This window comes from Apteryx mantelli, chromosome Z (genome assembly GCF_036417845.1).
Source record: "Apteryx mantelli isolate bAptMan1 chromosome Z, bAptMan1.hap1, whole genome shotgun sequence".
NCBI lineage: Eukaryota > Metazoa > Chordata > Aves > Apterygiformes > Apterygidae > Apteryx > Apteryx mantelli.
The window spans coordinates 37,823,305-37,840,127 of record NC_090020.1 but is presented as its reverse complement, the minus strand read 5'-3'; the positions used below and the strand labels follow the sequence as shown (position 1 = coordinate 37,840,127).

Here is a 16,823-nt window from a genome sequence, read left to right as displayed (position 1 = left end):
ACTCATTTATAAATATGTTAGGTGAAAGGATGCAAAGAATCTGACTGGCTTTATTTAAGTAGCCAGATAAGACTCCTGCTTCACTGGCATGGACTAACATTTACACATAGTCTAGGCCTTCCATTTGAGCCTGATTGCATTGGCAGTGTGAAATAAGTATGTATCAGAGTTCATAGTTATTACACCCTGTGTTATGTCATTTTCCTGGATAGCAAATTCTACAAGTATCAGAGCAACCTTATATTAAGCCAGTACTGTGAAGGATATATTCATCGAGCAATGTCTTTTATGTTACAGATAAAAGAAAATCCAAGAATCAAAAAATATCAGAGAGCGGAAGAGGAAAAAGATACTCTTACAAATTACCTCAAGAGTACAATATAGAAACTGTCGTGGTCGCAGATCCAGCTATGGTTTCGTATCATGGAACAGATGCTGCCAGACGATTTATTCTAACTATCTTAAACATGGTAGGAATTTTAAATTCATTTTGGCAACAATGCATGCACAGTGGACTGATTTCATTGCTTTTAATTATTCTGACTGACCACCTGTAAGGGGGCAGTTATATCATCTGGTTTTGTATCTTCAGCAATGAAGCGAGAAAGTGGGAGCTGACCAAGATGATTTTTAGAAACCATTTAGAAACCATTTTTGCTGTTCTTTGGAAAGCTGGGATATTGGATGAATTCTTGTGATGCATGCTTGTTATGAAGAGGTGACGGTGTCAGTTAGAAGATGTGATCATCATAGTGGCCGAAGGAAAAAAGGGTAATGCACTCAGAAGATTACATCCCTTCTGAGCTGTAAACGAGGCTGTGGTACACTGGTTTGGTGCATAAAGCAATGAAAAGTAGCACTGTGATATGCAAGGAAAGGTAATTCATCAGAGAAGGAACATACAATGAAGAATAAGTGAAAACTTGAGCTATTCTACATGAGAGGAAGAGTTATTGTCATGTCCTGGCTTGGCCCAGTTGGACCATGATCCTGCATTTAACAGAGCAGGAATTTTGATGTGAATAGTGTTATATGCATATATAAGTATTTAGAGAAACAGGCTAAAGTTTATAAAGTGATCATGGTTCATTATGGTCCTTTTTGTATTCCCAGACCAAATACTACTTAAGCTCTATTATTTTCCTTCAGAAGACCAGCGCAATATAATAACCATCAGGTGATTATAGGTTCTTTGCAAATAATAGAAAATTAAAGCAGTCATGCTAAAATATAAAGTTGTTAGGTCCTTTGAATTGTGAATTTTGATATTTTTAGTCTACAGTGTACTGTGTGCAATACAAGCACCTATTTTTATTTATTGTTTTTTTATCTTAGGTTTTTAACCTTTTCCAGCACAAGAGCCTTGGACTGCAAGTGAATCTTCGTGTGACTAAGCTTGTCCTGCTTCATGAGACACCAGTAAGAATATACAACCTTTGTCTTATCCTGTAGAGGGCAATGCCACTTTGCTTGCTGCCCCATGAAGGCATGCAATATTCAATCACTTTCAAGGTTGACATATTTTCTTAGTTAGCTTCTTTGTGTATTATTTATTTATTTACAGTGATGGGCAGCCCCAGTAAAGGTTAAGCTTTTCCTAGTCTAAGTGCTGTCCATACTGAGATTTTCTGTGCCTGCAGCTGAAAGTCAGTCAAAAAAATAAAAAGCAGTGGTCTCTTTCCCCATGCAAATTGGCTAGATCTTCTTTTTTTTTTAAAAAAAGAACAACAAACAAAAAACCCACTTATATATTCTGTTCTGCTTTATGCATTCTTTTAAACTGAATGGATAATAGAAAGAAAATAGATATTTTTCTTTGTCAGCCAATCATTAGACAAACAGTGCCGTGATATAGCACTTTTCTTTCATTGCATATGTTTCAAGCATCATTTCAAATTCTGTTCTTTTTGCTTTCTGAAGAGAGATGAGTCCAGAAGATATCTTGAATGACATTTTGTAGTGATGAATAGTTTGCATATAATATTTCAGGACAATATAATCTTAATTTCTTGTTGTTTCTACAAAAGATTGTTGGAATCCTTCCACATTTTAGTTGGTTAACAGGGAAAAAGGTATTCAGTTATCCATGTTTCTAATATGTGCATTTTAAAATACGGTATTTCTTTTAATGAATAAGAAAGTATTTCTTTTTTTCAATGTCCTCTCAGCAAGTGGAGAAGACTCAGTTCATACTCAAATGCTGGATCTTCACATCATTAACCTTTTCTTCCCAAAAGTAGTGAAAAAAACAGCACATATAAGGAGAATTTAGGTGAACAGATCCACTGTATGCATCTGAATGCAGTATTTTCACCAGTATCTTTGAAGTGCTTAATTTTATATACAGAATCACAATTCTAACAAAATCAATTGTTTTTTGTTTCCAGGCAGATATGTATATTGGACATCATGGAGAAAAAATGCTGGAAAGCTTTTGTAAATGGCAACATGAAGAGTTTGGCAAGAAGAATGATATACACTTAGAAATGTCAACCAGCTGGGGAGAAGACTTGTCTTCAGTTGATGCAGCTATACTTATCACAAGGTACAATACTGAAAGACGGACATTAAAAAATAGGCAGTGGCATAATGAGAACATTATAGAACAAGAATACCTCAAATGAATTATGAGGTGATAGGTGACTAATATAGTTTGAGTTTAGTTTAGCAATGGGAAAGAGTGTAACTAGAAGCTTCTTTCTAGAATTCTAAGGTGGAAGTTAATTTGACGTCTTTAGAGATTGAAGTGTTAAGAAAAAGAAGGTGATAAAGAGAATCAATCATTCAGAAAGCATAAGTTCTAGATGGTAAACGTGTGAAATAGTCACCACTTGTTTCTTCTTCAGCTATGTAGCCATAGGTTAGATGGTGCTTTGCATGTGCCTTCATTTAATAAAAGACAGCACACACAACCCATAGATATTTTTCATTCAAAAGCCAAAAGCATATTTAGACCATTCAAAACTGGATGAGCATGACCTTAGGCACATCACATTACACTTCCCTTGCCTGTAAAATGAATCATAACACTTTGATTTCTCCCTAAGGAAGTTGGTCCTTGAGATGTCAGCTAGCAAACACTCGCTGTTTGCCTTGAAACTAAATGTTCGGGCACTAATATGTTACATTGTGAGTTCAAGGTATGTCATGGTGCATGGTACGTGCTCTGCAGCCTCAGGGGTTTGATCCTACATCTGTAGTCCCTTGTAGCACTAAATATGAAGCCATGCACACATTCAGAAGGAAATACGCTTCCAGCTCACCTCTTTCCTTCCAAGCAGATGCTGTCATGGTTTGGGCTTGAAGTGGTGGCACAGGGGGAGGCATCTTGATGTTCAGTCAGCACACAAGCCATTACCTGTATATTGTAAAGGGAAGGACAGAACTGCAGTCTAGGGTGGGGCTTAGTCCCATTTTGAAGGGAAATTTGGGCGATAACCTTCAGAGGACCATTCCAACCAAAATTTCTGTAATTCTGGTTATTAGAATACCATTGTACTCTGCCGTGTTAGCTGGTCATGTGGAATCCTAAAACCATATGTAATATTCAAAATTACAAACAGCCTTATAACACTTATTCAGGGCAACCTCACTTGGAGTTATATACATTTTGTAGTTAAAATTAGCTGACGTTCTAAATACTACAATATTTATGATGTGCTTCAATTTTCTGAAGCAGAAAAGTGCTTCCCTAAAATTCCCTGCTTCTTTGGGGAGGTAATAAGATAACAAACTCTGAAAAGTTGAGCTGCTGTTCCCTATTTCCCTGATCTTTGCCATATTATGGTAATTATGAGGAAAACATATTTGAAGTGGGAGATGCTGAAGTCCAAACTCTGTGGTTACAGCGTTTTTTGCTACTTCTGCTGTTTAATCCCTTTCCTTTCCTTAGAAAGGCCCATACCTTTCTCTTCTTAACCTATCCCATCCTGCTATATTTATTGTGTTCTGTCTGTTATATGGATTGTTGGTTCTTTGAGGGAGCAAATCGTATTTGTTATACATTTATATATTAGCTGAGCAGTAATCTTTCACTCAAGTTCCTCTGAACTACTCTGGAAGATATAATAAATTATAATAACAAATAATGCTCCCTGTAGCAAATTTTTATTAGCTCATCAGAAAACATCCTTGGGATGACAGACTGCAAGGAGTTTATCAGATTAAGACCTGGATGTGATTTCAATAGCAGTGTGTTGTTGGGGAAGACTCTAGATGGAGAAGAAAAGGTGTGAGTAGAAGGAAAGAGTGGGCTGGGGCCAAACGCATGAAGAATCACTGAGTATCATGGCACCAGGCTGATGAGAAAATCTAAAGAGGAGTAGAGCTTGTTGTATCTAATTTCAGTTGTGAGTATCCAAGAATAAATAGGCGACTATGGTGTGTTTGATTTTTTTAAAAGTGTGGGTTGTTGAGTGATCTCTCGCTTATCCCCTGGTTCCCAGATCAGTGGAGACGGTCAGCAATATCCGCATCTTCGACAGGAGCTCAGGGGAGCCCTAAATCCTTCAGACTTTCATCTCAGGCTCTGCCAGGAGAGTGAGATTTAACATGCAATAGTTTTGCAAGATTAGCCTTTCTCCCACATGTAATCTTCAAATCTGGTGTCTCAGCTTAGTGGGTGTATTAGGAAAAACCTTATGTTTTGGTCTGTTGTTACGGGCTGCGCTCCTTTAGCTTGTGAGGCTCATCTCGGCAATGAGATACTGTGAAAAAACATGTAACACCTCTTTTCTCTGTTTTTCCCTCTTCTGCCTTAATCAGCCTTTATGGAAGGCACAGAAGAGTTCAGAATTGATGCAGGTGAGGTGTTAGTTAGAAAATCGAGAGACAGTGGTCTGGAGAGGTCTTTAGCAGCCTCTGTGTTCAGCCACAAAGCTTTCTGAATTTAAAGTAGAATTTCTAAATGGAGAAAGGGCTTCCAAATTTTGGAAAGCCTAATCACACTTTACGACATGCTTTTCTGATGTGCTTTCTAATAGTAATGATCTTCTGATTTGTATTGCTTATAATTTCTTTTACCTTTTTTTAGAGTAAATATACTGCTCGGTTTCGAGGACATAGAAGTACAGAGCAGGGAAGTGATTGGCCAGAGGTCAGATAGTAAGTCAGTGTTGGAGCCAGAAATTAAAGATCTGTTCTTCTGACCCTTTTTTTCAGTGGTATTATTCCCTGGACTATACTGCCTTCCATCTCAGAGCTGCTTTAGCTGCTAATAAATCATACCAGTGTGGTTTGCTGACTGTGGGAATGTTTTGCTAATACAGGCTCCCTCTGCACATCATCAGGTTTATGGTATAGCTAACCCCATGTGTGGCTACACTTGTGTGTTTTGTTAATTCAGAGGGTCTCATTCTGTTTTACAAACACAGAACAGGCTCCCTTGTCAAAACTTGCAAACAGCTTTGGACAGCAGACCTGCTTTATTGAGAGAAATAATTTTGTTTAGACAGATGAACACCAACTACTTGATAATTTTAAAGCAAAAATGTAGAGTTTTGATTAGCTAACACATTCTGTGGCAGGCCTCCTAAAACTTACCCACCCCTCCTTTTTGTGTAGCTTGATAATAGAGCAGCAAGAGTGCTTTGAAAAGGCTGTACTGTGCTTTCTCGTACCAGTTGTTTCTAGTAACCAAAAGAGTTAGAAGCAAGATATTGAGTATCACTCTTCTGCTGAGCTTTTTTTAATGGTTAACTGTAAAGAGTAAGATGTGCATGCAATAGAGACTGTTACTCAACCATCAAAGAGCTGTCATAGCTTTTTCATGAAAAAAGGTACTTTTCAAGGCTTATTTTTGTATTTGTTGTATACAGCTGAGAGCAACCCCCCCAACTTTTACTTTCTGTGATGCCAAAATGGGCTGTGATGTTACCTGTGAATACGTTACCAATGTGATCATTTCACTTAGGTAGGACTATAGTCCTACTTCATCCTGTGAGGCTTTTGTTTATTTTTCCTTTATTCCGATGAAATAATGACATGTTTAAAATGTGGTGTCATAAAGTAAAAGGAAGAGGAAAAGAAAAAGTTTGTATAGTGCATTTAGAAAGGATCACCAGGGAGGTTTATTATAAGGAGAATGTGAGAATTAAGACAGAAGTTGTTTTAAGGACTCTCTTGGTAAAACAGTCTGATTCGTAGTTACAAATTAGCACTATTACTTTAGATATATACATATCACAGAATAGTTGGGTTTGGAGGGGACCTCTGGAGATCATCTGGTCCAAATATGGTCCAAATATATCAGGAAGTATTTTCCTTTGTGGAAAAGTAAACTTTGGTACATCAGGGCCTCCTTGCCTTTTAAGTTATAAAGTGCAGCTGCACAGAGATAAGCCCCCGTTTTTGTGACTACTGAGAGGATATTACTAGTTGCTATGTAGGAAGATATCTGCAAAGATTGTTTGGTCTGAATAGTGTAGCTGAAAGTAAGGCAGAAAAAGGCCCACAGCATCCACAGTTGCTCTCTGTTCACATATTTGAGTTCTTACATGACCCCTGTTGCAGTCAAGATAATCAAGCCTTCTAAGTATAGAAAAAAGGATGCAGGAATGATACAGGACCTAACTTCACTTAGAAAGGATGAATCGTGTCTAGCTGCTTCTCCAGTCCGTAGGTCTGTGTCACAGTGAACTTTTAGAAGAACGTAAATATGCGGATCAAAAAGTTTCAGTTGTAGTCACCTTCTCCAAACTGCCCTTTTCACATGTGTTTGTGATGGAAAGATCTCCGTCTTAATATTCAGCTGATACACTGTGAAGATGCAGTATTGCTGTATAAATCAGCAGATTATTCATGTTTATCTGCAGCATCTGTAGTTTCTTCACTCCAGATTACATGTAAGTGAAACAATGTTGTGAGGAATTTTCACTCTTAGAAATGATTGATTCTCTAACAGTAGAAAATGGTGTAAACAGTACTTAGATTGTCTAAATGTTATTTCATTTTTCAAATGTTTCCAGAACACAGAATTCTCCCCAAAGCTAGAACAAGAATTTTTCAAGCCTTGCTGTTATCTTCTAACACACACGAGGATTACCCTTCCTTACAGTTGTATAACATTGAGGTCAGACTCAGTTCTGACTGTGCTTTCTACTACCTTTCTGATAATTCTTTGCGCCCCAAATCCCTCATGTTCAAGAAAGTGGGAGGTGGAAAGCTGTGAATTGCCCCTGCACAGAAGCTAATGTGGCAGGGTCTCCCCAAAAGGTTGCTGAGTCTGGCTATCCAGAATTGTTAAAACGTAAAGGGGTAGAGATTTGGTTATTAGACTGCTACTGCTAGCTCTGAACTTCCAGTGAAATGCAAAACGCTGTAAAAATGAGTTCTTGCGAGTTAGCACAGTGAGAGAGGAAAAGATTCTTAATTTCATCTTTGCAGTTTTTCCATCATCGTAATTTCAGTACTGCCACCTCTCCCACTATTTTTGCAAAGCTTTGCTGCTTTTTCTTATGATGTCAGCAGCAGATATCGAGGGAGTTCATGAGAACCTTGACTGTCCTTACTTTTGTGTATTTCTTAATGGGATTGCTGGTACAGAAGAAAGTGTGGAAATATGCAAAGAGCAGATCTTAGACTCGGAAGGTTGTTTTTTAAAAAAAACAAACAAACCCCCAAACCCAAATTCTGTGTAGTTGTCACAATTTTAAGAATTCTATATATATTTTTGTCTGTTTTAAAAATCTCACTAATTTTAAGTCATTCTCAGGCTTTTTATTTTTCTCGTCTATCTTTCAAGGTGTCCAAGAAGTTGACAATATTTGTAATACTATATGTGAGGAAACTCTGCATGGCTTTACCTGTCCCTGTCAATTTGCTCTTTAGAGCTGTTGTACTCAGGCTACACATCTTCCATTCAGTAGTGTCTTTCACTCTTACTGAGCTGTTGTATTCCATTACATGCACCTCAACTTGATTGTAAAACTCTTTATGATTATCTAGACTGACCTAACATTAAATTTAGTCAGCTGTTTTTACATTTGATTAGTATTATGGATAAGAAATGTGGCCATATAAAGATTTTAAAATAAAGGCAGATTATTTGTGTTCTGAAGTGAATTGCTGCTGTGGTTATTTAGAAATATGGTGCAGCTCTTAATTCTGAAAGTAATTTGTGTCATTTCAGCTTTCAACCATGAATCTCTTTATACCCTTTGTGGCTCAAGAACTGTTAGAAAGTGCCTCCCTATGTAAATACTTGTAGGCTGCAATCAAGTCACAACTCATCTTTCTCTTAGACTAAGTAAGAGAGCTTTTTAAGCCTGTTTTCCAGACATGTAATCATTCTCATGGCTCTTTCCAGACCTTTTCCTATTTTTCAAATTGTTCTTTGAAGCTTAAGCACCAAAATTGGGCACAGCAGCGTATGAACCGTTGTACTAGTACTACTGCCATCTTTGATATTTTCTTGCATCTATATTGAAGGTGAATGTTCACTTTCTTGTATAAAACTCCTAATGCCTGTGTTTTGAATGCCTATCTTCCATTTTTTCTGTCCTTTTCTATTGTCACACTGTTGCAATATCTGGTCTGGTTTGGGGGTCTGGTTTTGGCTATGGTAAAATACAAGTTTTTCAGATGAGCTATCTGAAAAAATTTATTTGTCCGTTTTGCCATTTGCGTTCTGCCAGATTTAATTTCAGTTGCAAACTTTACCAGTAGCGCTTTCCTATTTTCTTCCAGATCATTGTTCAAGGCTAATACCAAGTCTAGATTCTGTAGGACTCCATTCAAATACACCTTCCTTGGCTTTCTCACTTACATTTCTTTTTCTGTTTAGAGATCTATTAGTCCCGTACTTGATTCACTTGCCATACTTTTGAGCTGCTATTTTTAATTGGGCTGATACATGACCTTTAGAAGAAAACCTATTCCTATCAACATTTTTAACCTTGGTTCAAGTTTAAGGAGTCAAAGCCATCTGTCAACTACTTTAAATATATAATTATAGTATTTCCTGATTTTTCTAAAATACACAGTGCATTTGAGGCTTACTCTGAAATTACTAAGCAGTTTCTGAAATAGCACCTGTGATAATAAGATTGTTTGTTTAAATTCCCAGCCTAATAGAGTATAATTTATCTCATGGTTGATAACTTCCAAAGTTGATTTTCATTTAATACATTTTTTAAAGAGTGCATCAGTTGGTTAGTATGTTTCATGAACTTAGTTTATATGTTGAACTCTTTTCAGAACATTATGTAATGTGAAAAGACAAGAACGTTTACTGTGTTGTCATTTTTCACTTAGTACAATCTGAATGAAGGCATTTTTAGTATAGTGAGAATGTTATTTCCCAAGGGGGGCCGCTAATTGCAACTGTTCTATATAAAGAACTTGTGATTTGTTAAAATTTACTTGGGCATTAAACCCCAAATCTCTTGCATCTTAAAATAAATAAATGAAGGTTAATATCTTAGACTCCACATCAATGACAGCAGGAGGTATTTTGTTTGAAGTAGACCCATTTCCCTACCATTACACTTTTCAAAATTATCAGCCTTAGGGAAGTTAGGAAATTGAAAGTAGGGTGAAAGCCAAAATGAAGATATGGTAGGCTGGTAAGATCCATTATCTGTCCTCCATGTTTCCATATGGGAGGAAATGGTAAATCAGTCTGGACAAGAAATAGGTGTTTTGACTGGTATGCCTATGTAATTGTTTAAAACATTCACTAACTTGATGAAATTTCTTAGAACAATGGAATAGTAGTTACCCGTTCTTGCTTAGAATTCTTTTCTACTGTTAGCCAGTTCATTCAAGCTTAGAAATCTGTCATAAATCTCATGAAAGCTCCTCTTTTCTCTCACTTGCATAGGGCCTCTTTCCCTTCTGTGTGCGTGCTAACTAACCGTTAAGAGTAGTAGAAGTTGTGTGCTGGATACTGAGTGGAAAGGGATTTCCGTGTGTTTTAACCACAGCTTCCAGCTTTAGATGTTAGCTTCGGAGTTATTTATTTGTGCCACAAAATATTCTATATGCATTAATGGTAATGCTAATGTAATGCAAAATAATAGGGCTGAGGCCCTACTATTGCTAAGAAAAGGGAGGAAAAGAACAAAGGCAAATAACCTCAGTGGCTGGACTTTCTTTAGGGCTTTGTAGTGTGCTTTGTTGCTCTATTTATACAATCTGATACTTTGGAAGTGTTCATATCCTCTCCTTTCTTTTGCGTAGTTTCAGCATGTCAATTGAATGTAACAAATAATAGACCATGAGCTAGTGTGTTTTGTATTGGTAAATTTTATTTAATAGTAACAACAGGTGTGGAAATAGGAGTATATGCACACATAGGAGTATGTGTGTATACATGCATATATGTGTGTCTGTATATGTGTCTGTATATATATAGACATGCATAACGTAGGCATAATTTATTTAAATTATCTTTATCTAAGTTATATTTAAGTTATCTTGTAGGAATTAGAGAACAATTTCTGTGCGAGTCATTTGTAGGTCTAGCTAGAGCTGTAAAGCTTTACTAAGTAGCCTTGTCTCAAATGTATGTAATGCATCCTCATAATTGGAAATTAATGAAGGTATTACATTGTTTTCAATGTAAATAAGGAACTGAGACTGGCTTATAGCACTTCCCTCTTGCTGAAACATCGCAGTGCCGTTTCCCCCAACTCTGGGGTGCACAGTTTAACCATAGCTGGAGTCAGCCAAGGAGGAGAAACAAAACAAAAACAACTCAGTATGTGAGAAGAAAGCTATTACATAAGCAGAAACCTCTTGGACATTGGTAACTTGAAAATGTCAGATGGCCGCCTTTTAAGTTTGAAGGTGTGCTCTCTCCTTTTGACTTGTGGCGTCAGTTAGTATTTATGGTAATTGTACATGTGTACATGGGAGACCAGTCGATGTCCTTAGATTGTCTCTATGCATGTTCTCTTGCTTCACCGCAAGTACCATATTTCTAGTTGTTCTGTCATGTTGCTTGACAATACAATAAGTCCCTTGTGTGACATAGCGCAAAACAAAGACTTGTGTTACAGCCCAGTGCGTTAATGCAATTCGTTGCAGGTTTGAAAAAAAGGAAAGAACTTCCTTCTGTATCTGATTATAGCTTCTTGTTCACCCCTTTTGGCTCCATCCCTAAGGCCCATCTAAGTGGATTCCCAGAGTTTCTTTATCACTTTATTCTGAGAATTAGTTTCTAGTGCTGTTGTTCTGCTTTTCTGCTCAGTAATCGTCTGGCAGCGGGGACTGCAGAATCAAAAGCTCTGTCGCCGTGTCTCTGGCTGTGTGGCCTTTAACAAGTGTCAAAAATTTGCCAGCCTCTCGAGATTGCTTTTGGGCCTAAGTCACTATGTGGGAATAGTCTGTGGGAAAAAAACAGCGAACAAAAGGCTCTTGGAGTAGCTGCATTTGCAAAAATGGTAAGTATCGCCAGTCTGCCCTCTCATCTCGAGCACCAAACAGTTCTTGTGGATGCTAGCAAACATCTAGTTACTAGATAGTAACACCCATGTAAGAAATTTTTTGAAAGAAAACTGGCTTTGATTATTTGGTACTGTTCCATAAAAAGGCAAAATTTGGGAAGGAAAAGTGAGGTGCAGCCTAATCCGTATTAAGAGGATTGCTTAGTTAGATGACTTCTAACTTCAGCGTTTCTTCTGGAGCTATTAGGAGGTGTAATTATCTGATTGAATCTTAGCCCTGCCTTAATAGGTTAAAAAAGCTTAATAAAGGGTTAACTCTCTTACATGGTCCTCAGTTTACAGGCACACATCAAATGCACACTTTGGAACTTTCTAGATATAAAAAGCAAAGACCTTTACTCATGGAGTAATATTTAGTAACTAAATCAATATTGGAACCAGGAAATCCATATATAGAGTAATTCTTTGCAGGATATCTCAGATATTAGTAAACTTCCACTGATCTGTACACACACACATATACACACATATCTAGCTTCATAGACGGAATAGAAAGGTAACTTTTCTACTGCAATAGGGTGGATGCCCTAGCAGAAATGCACGTATTTATTCCATGTTTCCTTCCTAGTCATTTTTACTATTTTCTTATGAGCACAAAAACTGTCTGTATTACAGCATCTAGAGCAAAGATAAAGTCAATGCTGCTTTTGAATCTGATGGTAAGCATTGCAGATGCTTTCATTTCAAATGAGAAAAAGACTAACTTCTGCAAACTTCTGAAGACTAACTTTAGACTTCCTACATTTCAAGAGATTGGAATGCGGAAGAAGCAGGAGTTATGTGCAATGCAACTTAAATATATGGTACATTTTTTGTCAGCTGACTACTCCTAAATCTCTTCTGAAGTTAAACTAATGTTAAAGTGTTCTGGGTAATCTTGGCCTTTGCTTCCCCATCGTCTTTGCTGAGATAATGGAGTTCTGTAGTTATTCATTGAGCCATACAAAATATTTGGAAATAGGTCACAGAGTCACTACCAATATGATCATTTGACTTGCTTAACATTCTTCTCTTTCCCCCTCCCAATTCTAGGAAGGATTTCTGTGTACATAAAGACGAACCATGTGATACTGTTGGTAAGTAAATATATGTAAGAGACTGTTTATATAGACAGCTTCATAAAATGACTGTTACAGATATGTGAAGCTAAAAACGCAACGGCATCTGTCATGGATAGTTTTAACTAGCTAAAATGCAAAAGTTGTCTGAAATCTAGTACTATTTTGTTATACTTGTATACATTGCTAACAAAATAGTGTATATGAGTGAAATGTTTCTGTCTCATTCTTTTAACAAACCCTTTAAAGCTTTATTCTTTTTAATCTCGTTGAAACATTAATACTGAACGGTTTTAATGTTCTTAATATTAAACAAGGATAGCAAGCTAAATGAGGATGTTCATTATGTATTTAGCAAGCAGTGGATTTATCTTTGATCAGAATTTGCCTATGATTTTTAAAAAATTTTCTTAAGACTGTAATATAATGCAATGGAGTAACACAGGGTTTATTAAATATGTAACTTTTCAGAAACATCAGGATATGAGCTATTGTGCAAGACACTTCTGGCAGCTGCAGTTAAGTGAGTGCTAGCTGCACAGAGTTTTTCTATCAGTAGTCATTAATTTAGCTCACAGTCTTGGGAGGACAGCTTTTCAATATAAAGCTCTGGTGGGAGAGGTTGTAATTGCCATGTTGGGCATGAAAGATTCAAACTTATTTCTGGTCTGAGTTGATAAAACTTTTATTCATTTAATGTCGTGGCATGTTTTTGTACACTTGAATTTCATTTGGCTGATGGCAGCCTGTGACAGTTCTTTAAGCAAATACAAGCTTTCAGAATCTAAATAGTTTCAGCAAGATTAGGACAACAGTAATGGACTGTTTAACTATTGTAGTCCGTAGTCAGGTTCTGAGCGGTGTGCTTGCGCTCCCTCTTGGGTAGAGGAGAAGTAGGATTTTTTTCCTTTTTTTTTTCCTTTTTTTCTTTCTTTTATTTTTTTGTGTCAGTAGCAAAGATTTGAAGAGAATTTTTGATCTAAATTGTATTACCTCACTTTTTCCTAGTCCTTTTACTGTTTCATCATCCCAAGACTATGTGAGACTATGTGATCAAATTTTAGATTCTTAATCAGAGAAGCAACCCAAAAGAATAAATTTATACTTTTCTGGATATCTTGGCGATCAAACAAAAGATGTATTAACATTTCATTTTTGATAGTTTTGAAAAGGAGGAAGAAATGTAAAATGCAGTTTTTGAAGGGTATTTAATTTCCTGAAGTGTTTTGAAGTTTAGAGAGTAGAAATTTTTTGTTTTATGCTTTTTAGAGTTGTAATAAGTATCACGCTACAGCTGATTTGGAAAGCCCTACCGTGGCCATGAGTTTTTTGGGGCTAGCTTCTTATTCCACACTGTGCAAATCCAGAGTAACTCCAATTAGTTCCTTCCTTCACTAATCGCACATTTCTGTAAAACAGTAAGCCAGATTCTCATGTGGTATAAATCAGCACAGGTCCATTAATTTCAGCTGAACTAAGTTGATTTCAGTGTTGTCAGTTCTCACTGCCCCTGTAAAATTCCTTCTGGCTGGAAAATCTCAAGGCTGTTGCATTGGGATCAAAATCACCTGGACCTAAGTGCTCTTGTGCTTCCCATGGTGGTTTGGCTGCAGCGCTCTTCTATTCACCTGTCCTGCTTATGTGTATGCTCCCTGTCTCTTACTCCTTCACAGAAATTAGATCCTTTTGCTCCACCCTGATGCTAACGGCTCTTCTGTAACTTAATGAGTGGTTTCTGACTTGACTTTAGTATTCAAACATTAGGGACATATGATGGTTTAAAAAAAAGTAGGGCTTTTTTAGGAAAAAAACTTCCAGAGTTGTTTACGTAGAAATTAAATTTACTTTTAGCTAATGAAAGGAGTATGTAAGTTTAGACTGGTAAGCATTGAAGATTCTTTTCCTACAGTTGGTGGGTTTTGGGGATCATGGTGTCTCTGTCTTTAAGAGTTTTTGTTAGCTTAGTCAAAAACAGTCTCATGTTTCAGATTTTGGAATAACCTGCAGGGGAGCGAGCTATCTTTTAAATTTGAAGTGGTCTGGATTGTTTTTCTTTCTGTTTTTTTTCCTTTCTTTTGTTATTGACAGATAAAATTCTGAGTCAAATAGCTGGTGGATCGTTACTCAAACTTTAGTACTAAGCCCAGTAGATGGAAATCAATAGATATTTTCTCACTCACTTCAAGTGTTATGCTGACAAATAAGTGCTGGAGGACTATTTATTCAAGCAAGCGCATGCACATTTGAGTTTCCCCACCCTTTGTACCTTTCACTGCAGTGATTCACACTGAGCCTGTGCGACATGTACCTTCTAAGCCACGTTAGTTGTTTGCTGTTAGCTAATGTCTTCTGTATAAATAGTACAGCAGTGAATTATTAGTATGAAATGTTACAGTTTTAGGGGCAGATTGTATAATGATGCTGATTTATGTTGGCATCAATTTGCGGTCATGTTAATCGGGAGAAACTGAGGGAATGATTGTTTCTAAGGGAGGCTGCGTCCTTTCAGGAGCTGCCCCGCTTGGAGGCTGTGCACTGCCTTGTTTTAGCATCCCGCCACCTGCTTTTCTGTTCTGCCCTCGTGCCAGCAAAGTGATTCAGCAGATCCTAGCACAAACATGCAGTTGTGTTTGGTGGACATTGTGATTGTGAACTTAACTAGCTGTGGAGTTTTGCTTGTCGTTTCCATCTAGCTCAGTATTTGCGTCAAAAGCTAGAAGTTTTGGCTGATGGATAGTGTCTAGATGAACATACTTGCAAACATGCTGATGCCCTGGAAGAATTGTTCAGGGATACATAATGTTGTTCTCACAACAGTATCATCTCAAAATAGTTTTCAAAAGGCATAAGAAAGAGCATAATTTCTATAGCTGGAAATACTGACAGGCTGAATGACCTGCGCAAGATCAGTGAGCTGGTGAGTGACAGAATCAGGAAGGGAGCCCAGCATGTTCTTCCTTTCCTTTCAGTCCATTGGATTGCATTTCTACTGCATGTGATGTGATGTTTAAGAAAGTACAAAATGTTAGCACACTGTCATATTACTGGAAGTTGTAAAGACTCAAAGTAAACTTCTCCTTAAGGAACACGTACACTTTGCAAGCAATTTTTAGACAAAAATTCTTCCATTCTACGATCTGCAAGCTGTTGCTTTGCTGATACTGTACCATAGTGAATAGTAATTGCATTTTCTCTGTGTAGTTATTTTTTTTCAAAGTTTTTTATTAAAGATAGACCGTTTCAAATGTCAGACACTAAGCACCTGAATCCTTTCATTAGGCCATGAAGTATGTTATCTGATTGTTCAGGTAATATCTCCTCTCATCCCTTGTCAGAAATCCACAGGTGTACAACACATGTGCTATATAAAATGTTGTGACCACAGTTAATGTTTTGAAAGATTTATGATAGCTAGTAAAATGTCCTAGTAACACTGACTGCAACAAAATGGAAAACAAACATGTAGTATTTCCAGATCTAGTTTGCCTAAGCCTTTTACTACACTCAGCTAAAAAATCTGCCTCTGTCAAAAAAAAGTCAACAATTTTCTTGGCGTGTATAAATTGAGTTCCATTTTACCTAATATGTCAGAATTATGAGTCATTTTGGAGATAACTTTTGCCTTAAATAGATTGACCTCAGTTGATTGTTTCAATAATTTCTTACTGTGTTGGGGTGAGGCTTCTTTTTTTTAAATACATCTCATGTTGACACACCTATATGATTCTATACAAACAAGATCCTTTTAAAACTGATACCATTTGCTTGTAATCTCAGTACTGGTTGAGATTCCCAGGTAATAAGATATCTCAGAAATAGTAAATGGAGTTTTTCTGATGCTTTAGGAAAGACAGGGTTTCCAGCATTTTATTGATCTCAGAGGATTGTGAGTGCAATGTTCTGATAATTTGATAGCTCCAGGGTCTTCTGGAGAGAAAGTAGTTAGATGCTGTTTTCAAACTGTTTTGTTGCTGTGTTTTTCCCAGTTTCATTATCTTACGGTCTTGCAAAGAGCAGGGTTTTCTTCGTGTATATATATATATATATATATATATATATATTTTTAAATATATTTAAAATCTGTTAGTGTACCATTCAATCCTGTATTCTCATATCTGTTTTCAGTTAAAGCATCAGCTATAGCAACATTCCAAGACATGCTTCCACCTCACTTGTTTACTAGGAAGCATTTTCTAATAAAATACTGATATTACTGTCTCTTAATAGAACTCCCTTGGAATGCTTGCCACATTATTTTAGGGGGATGGTGCAAATTTACTATATTATAAATATTATAAATCATAAATTTACTATATTA

The 16,823-nt window shown here is 36.8% G+C and overlaps 1 protein-coding gene across 3 annotated transcripts in view; it reads left to right on the top strand.

Moving 5' to 3' along the window:
* Positions 1 to 16,823, top strand: part of ADAMTS19 (ADAM metallopeptidase with thrombospondin type 1 motif 19) — a 158,662-nt gene that overhangs the window by 43,159 nt on the left and 98,680 nt on the right. For all 3 annotated transcript variants that reach the window (XM_067315930.1, XM_067315931.1, XM_067315929.1), the window contains exons 4-7: positions 298 to 470; positions 1,336 to 1,419; positions 2,388 to 2,545; positions 12,480 to 12,523. In XM_067315930.1, the coding sequence (XP_067172031.1) occupies positions 298 to 470; positions 1,336 to 1,419; positions 2,388 to 2,545; positions 12,480 to 12,523 (459 nt within the window). The remainder of the gene's footprint in view (positions 1 to 297; positions 471 to 1,335; positions 1,420 to 2,387; positions 2,546 to 12,479; positions 12,524 to 16,823) is intronic.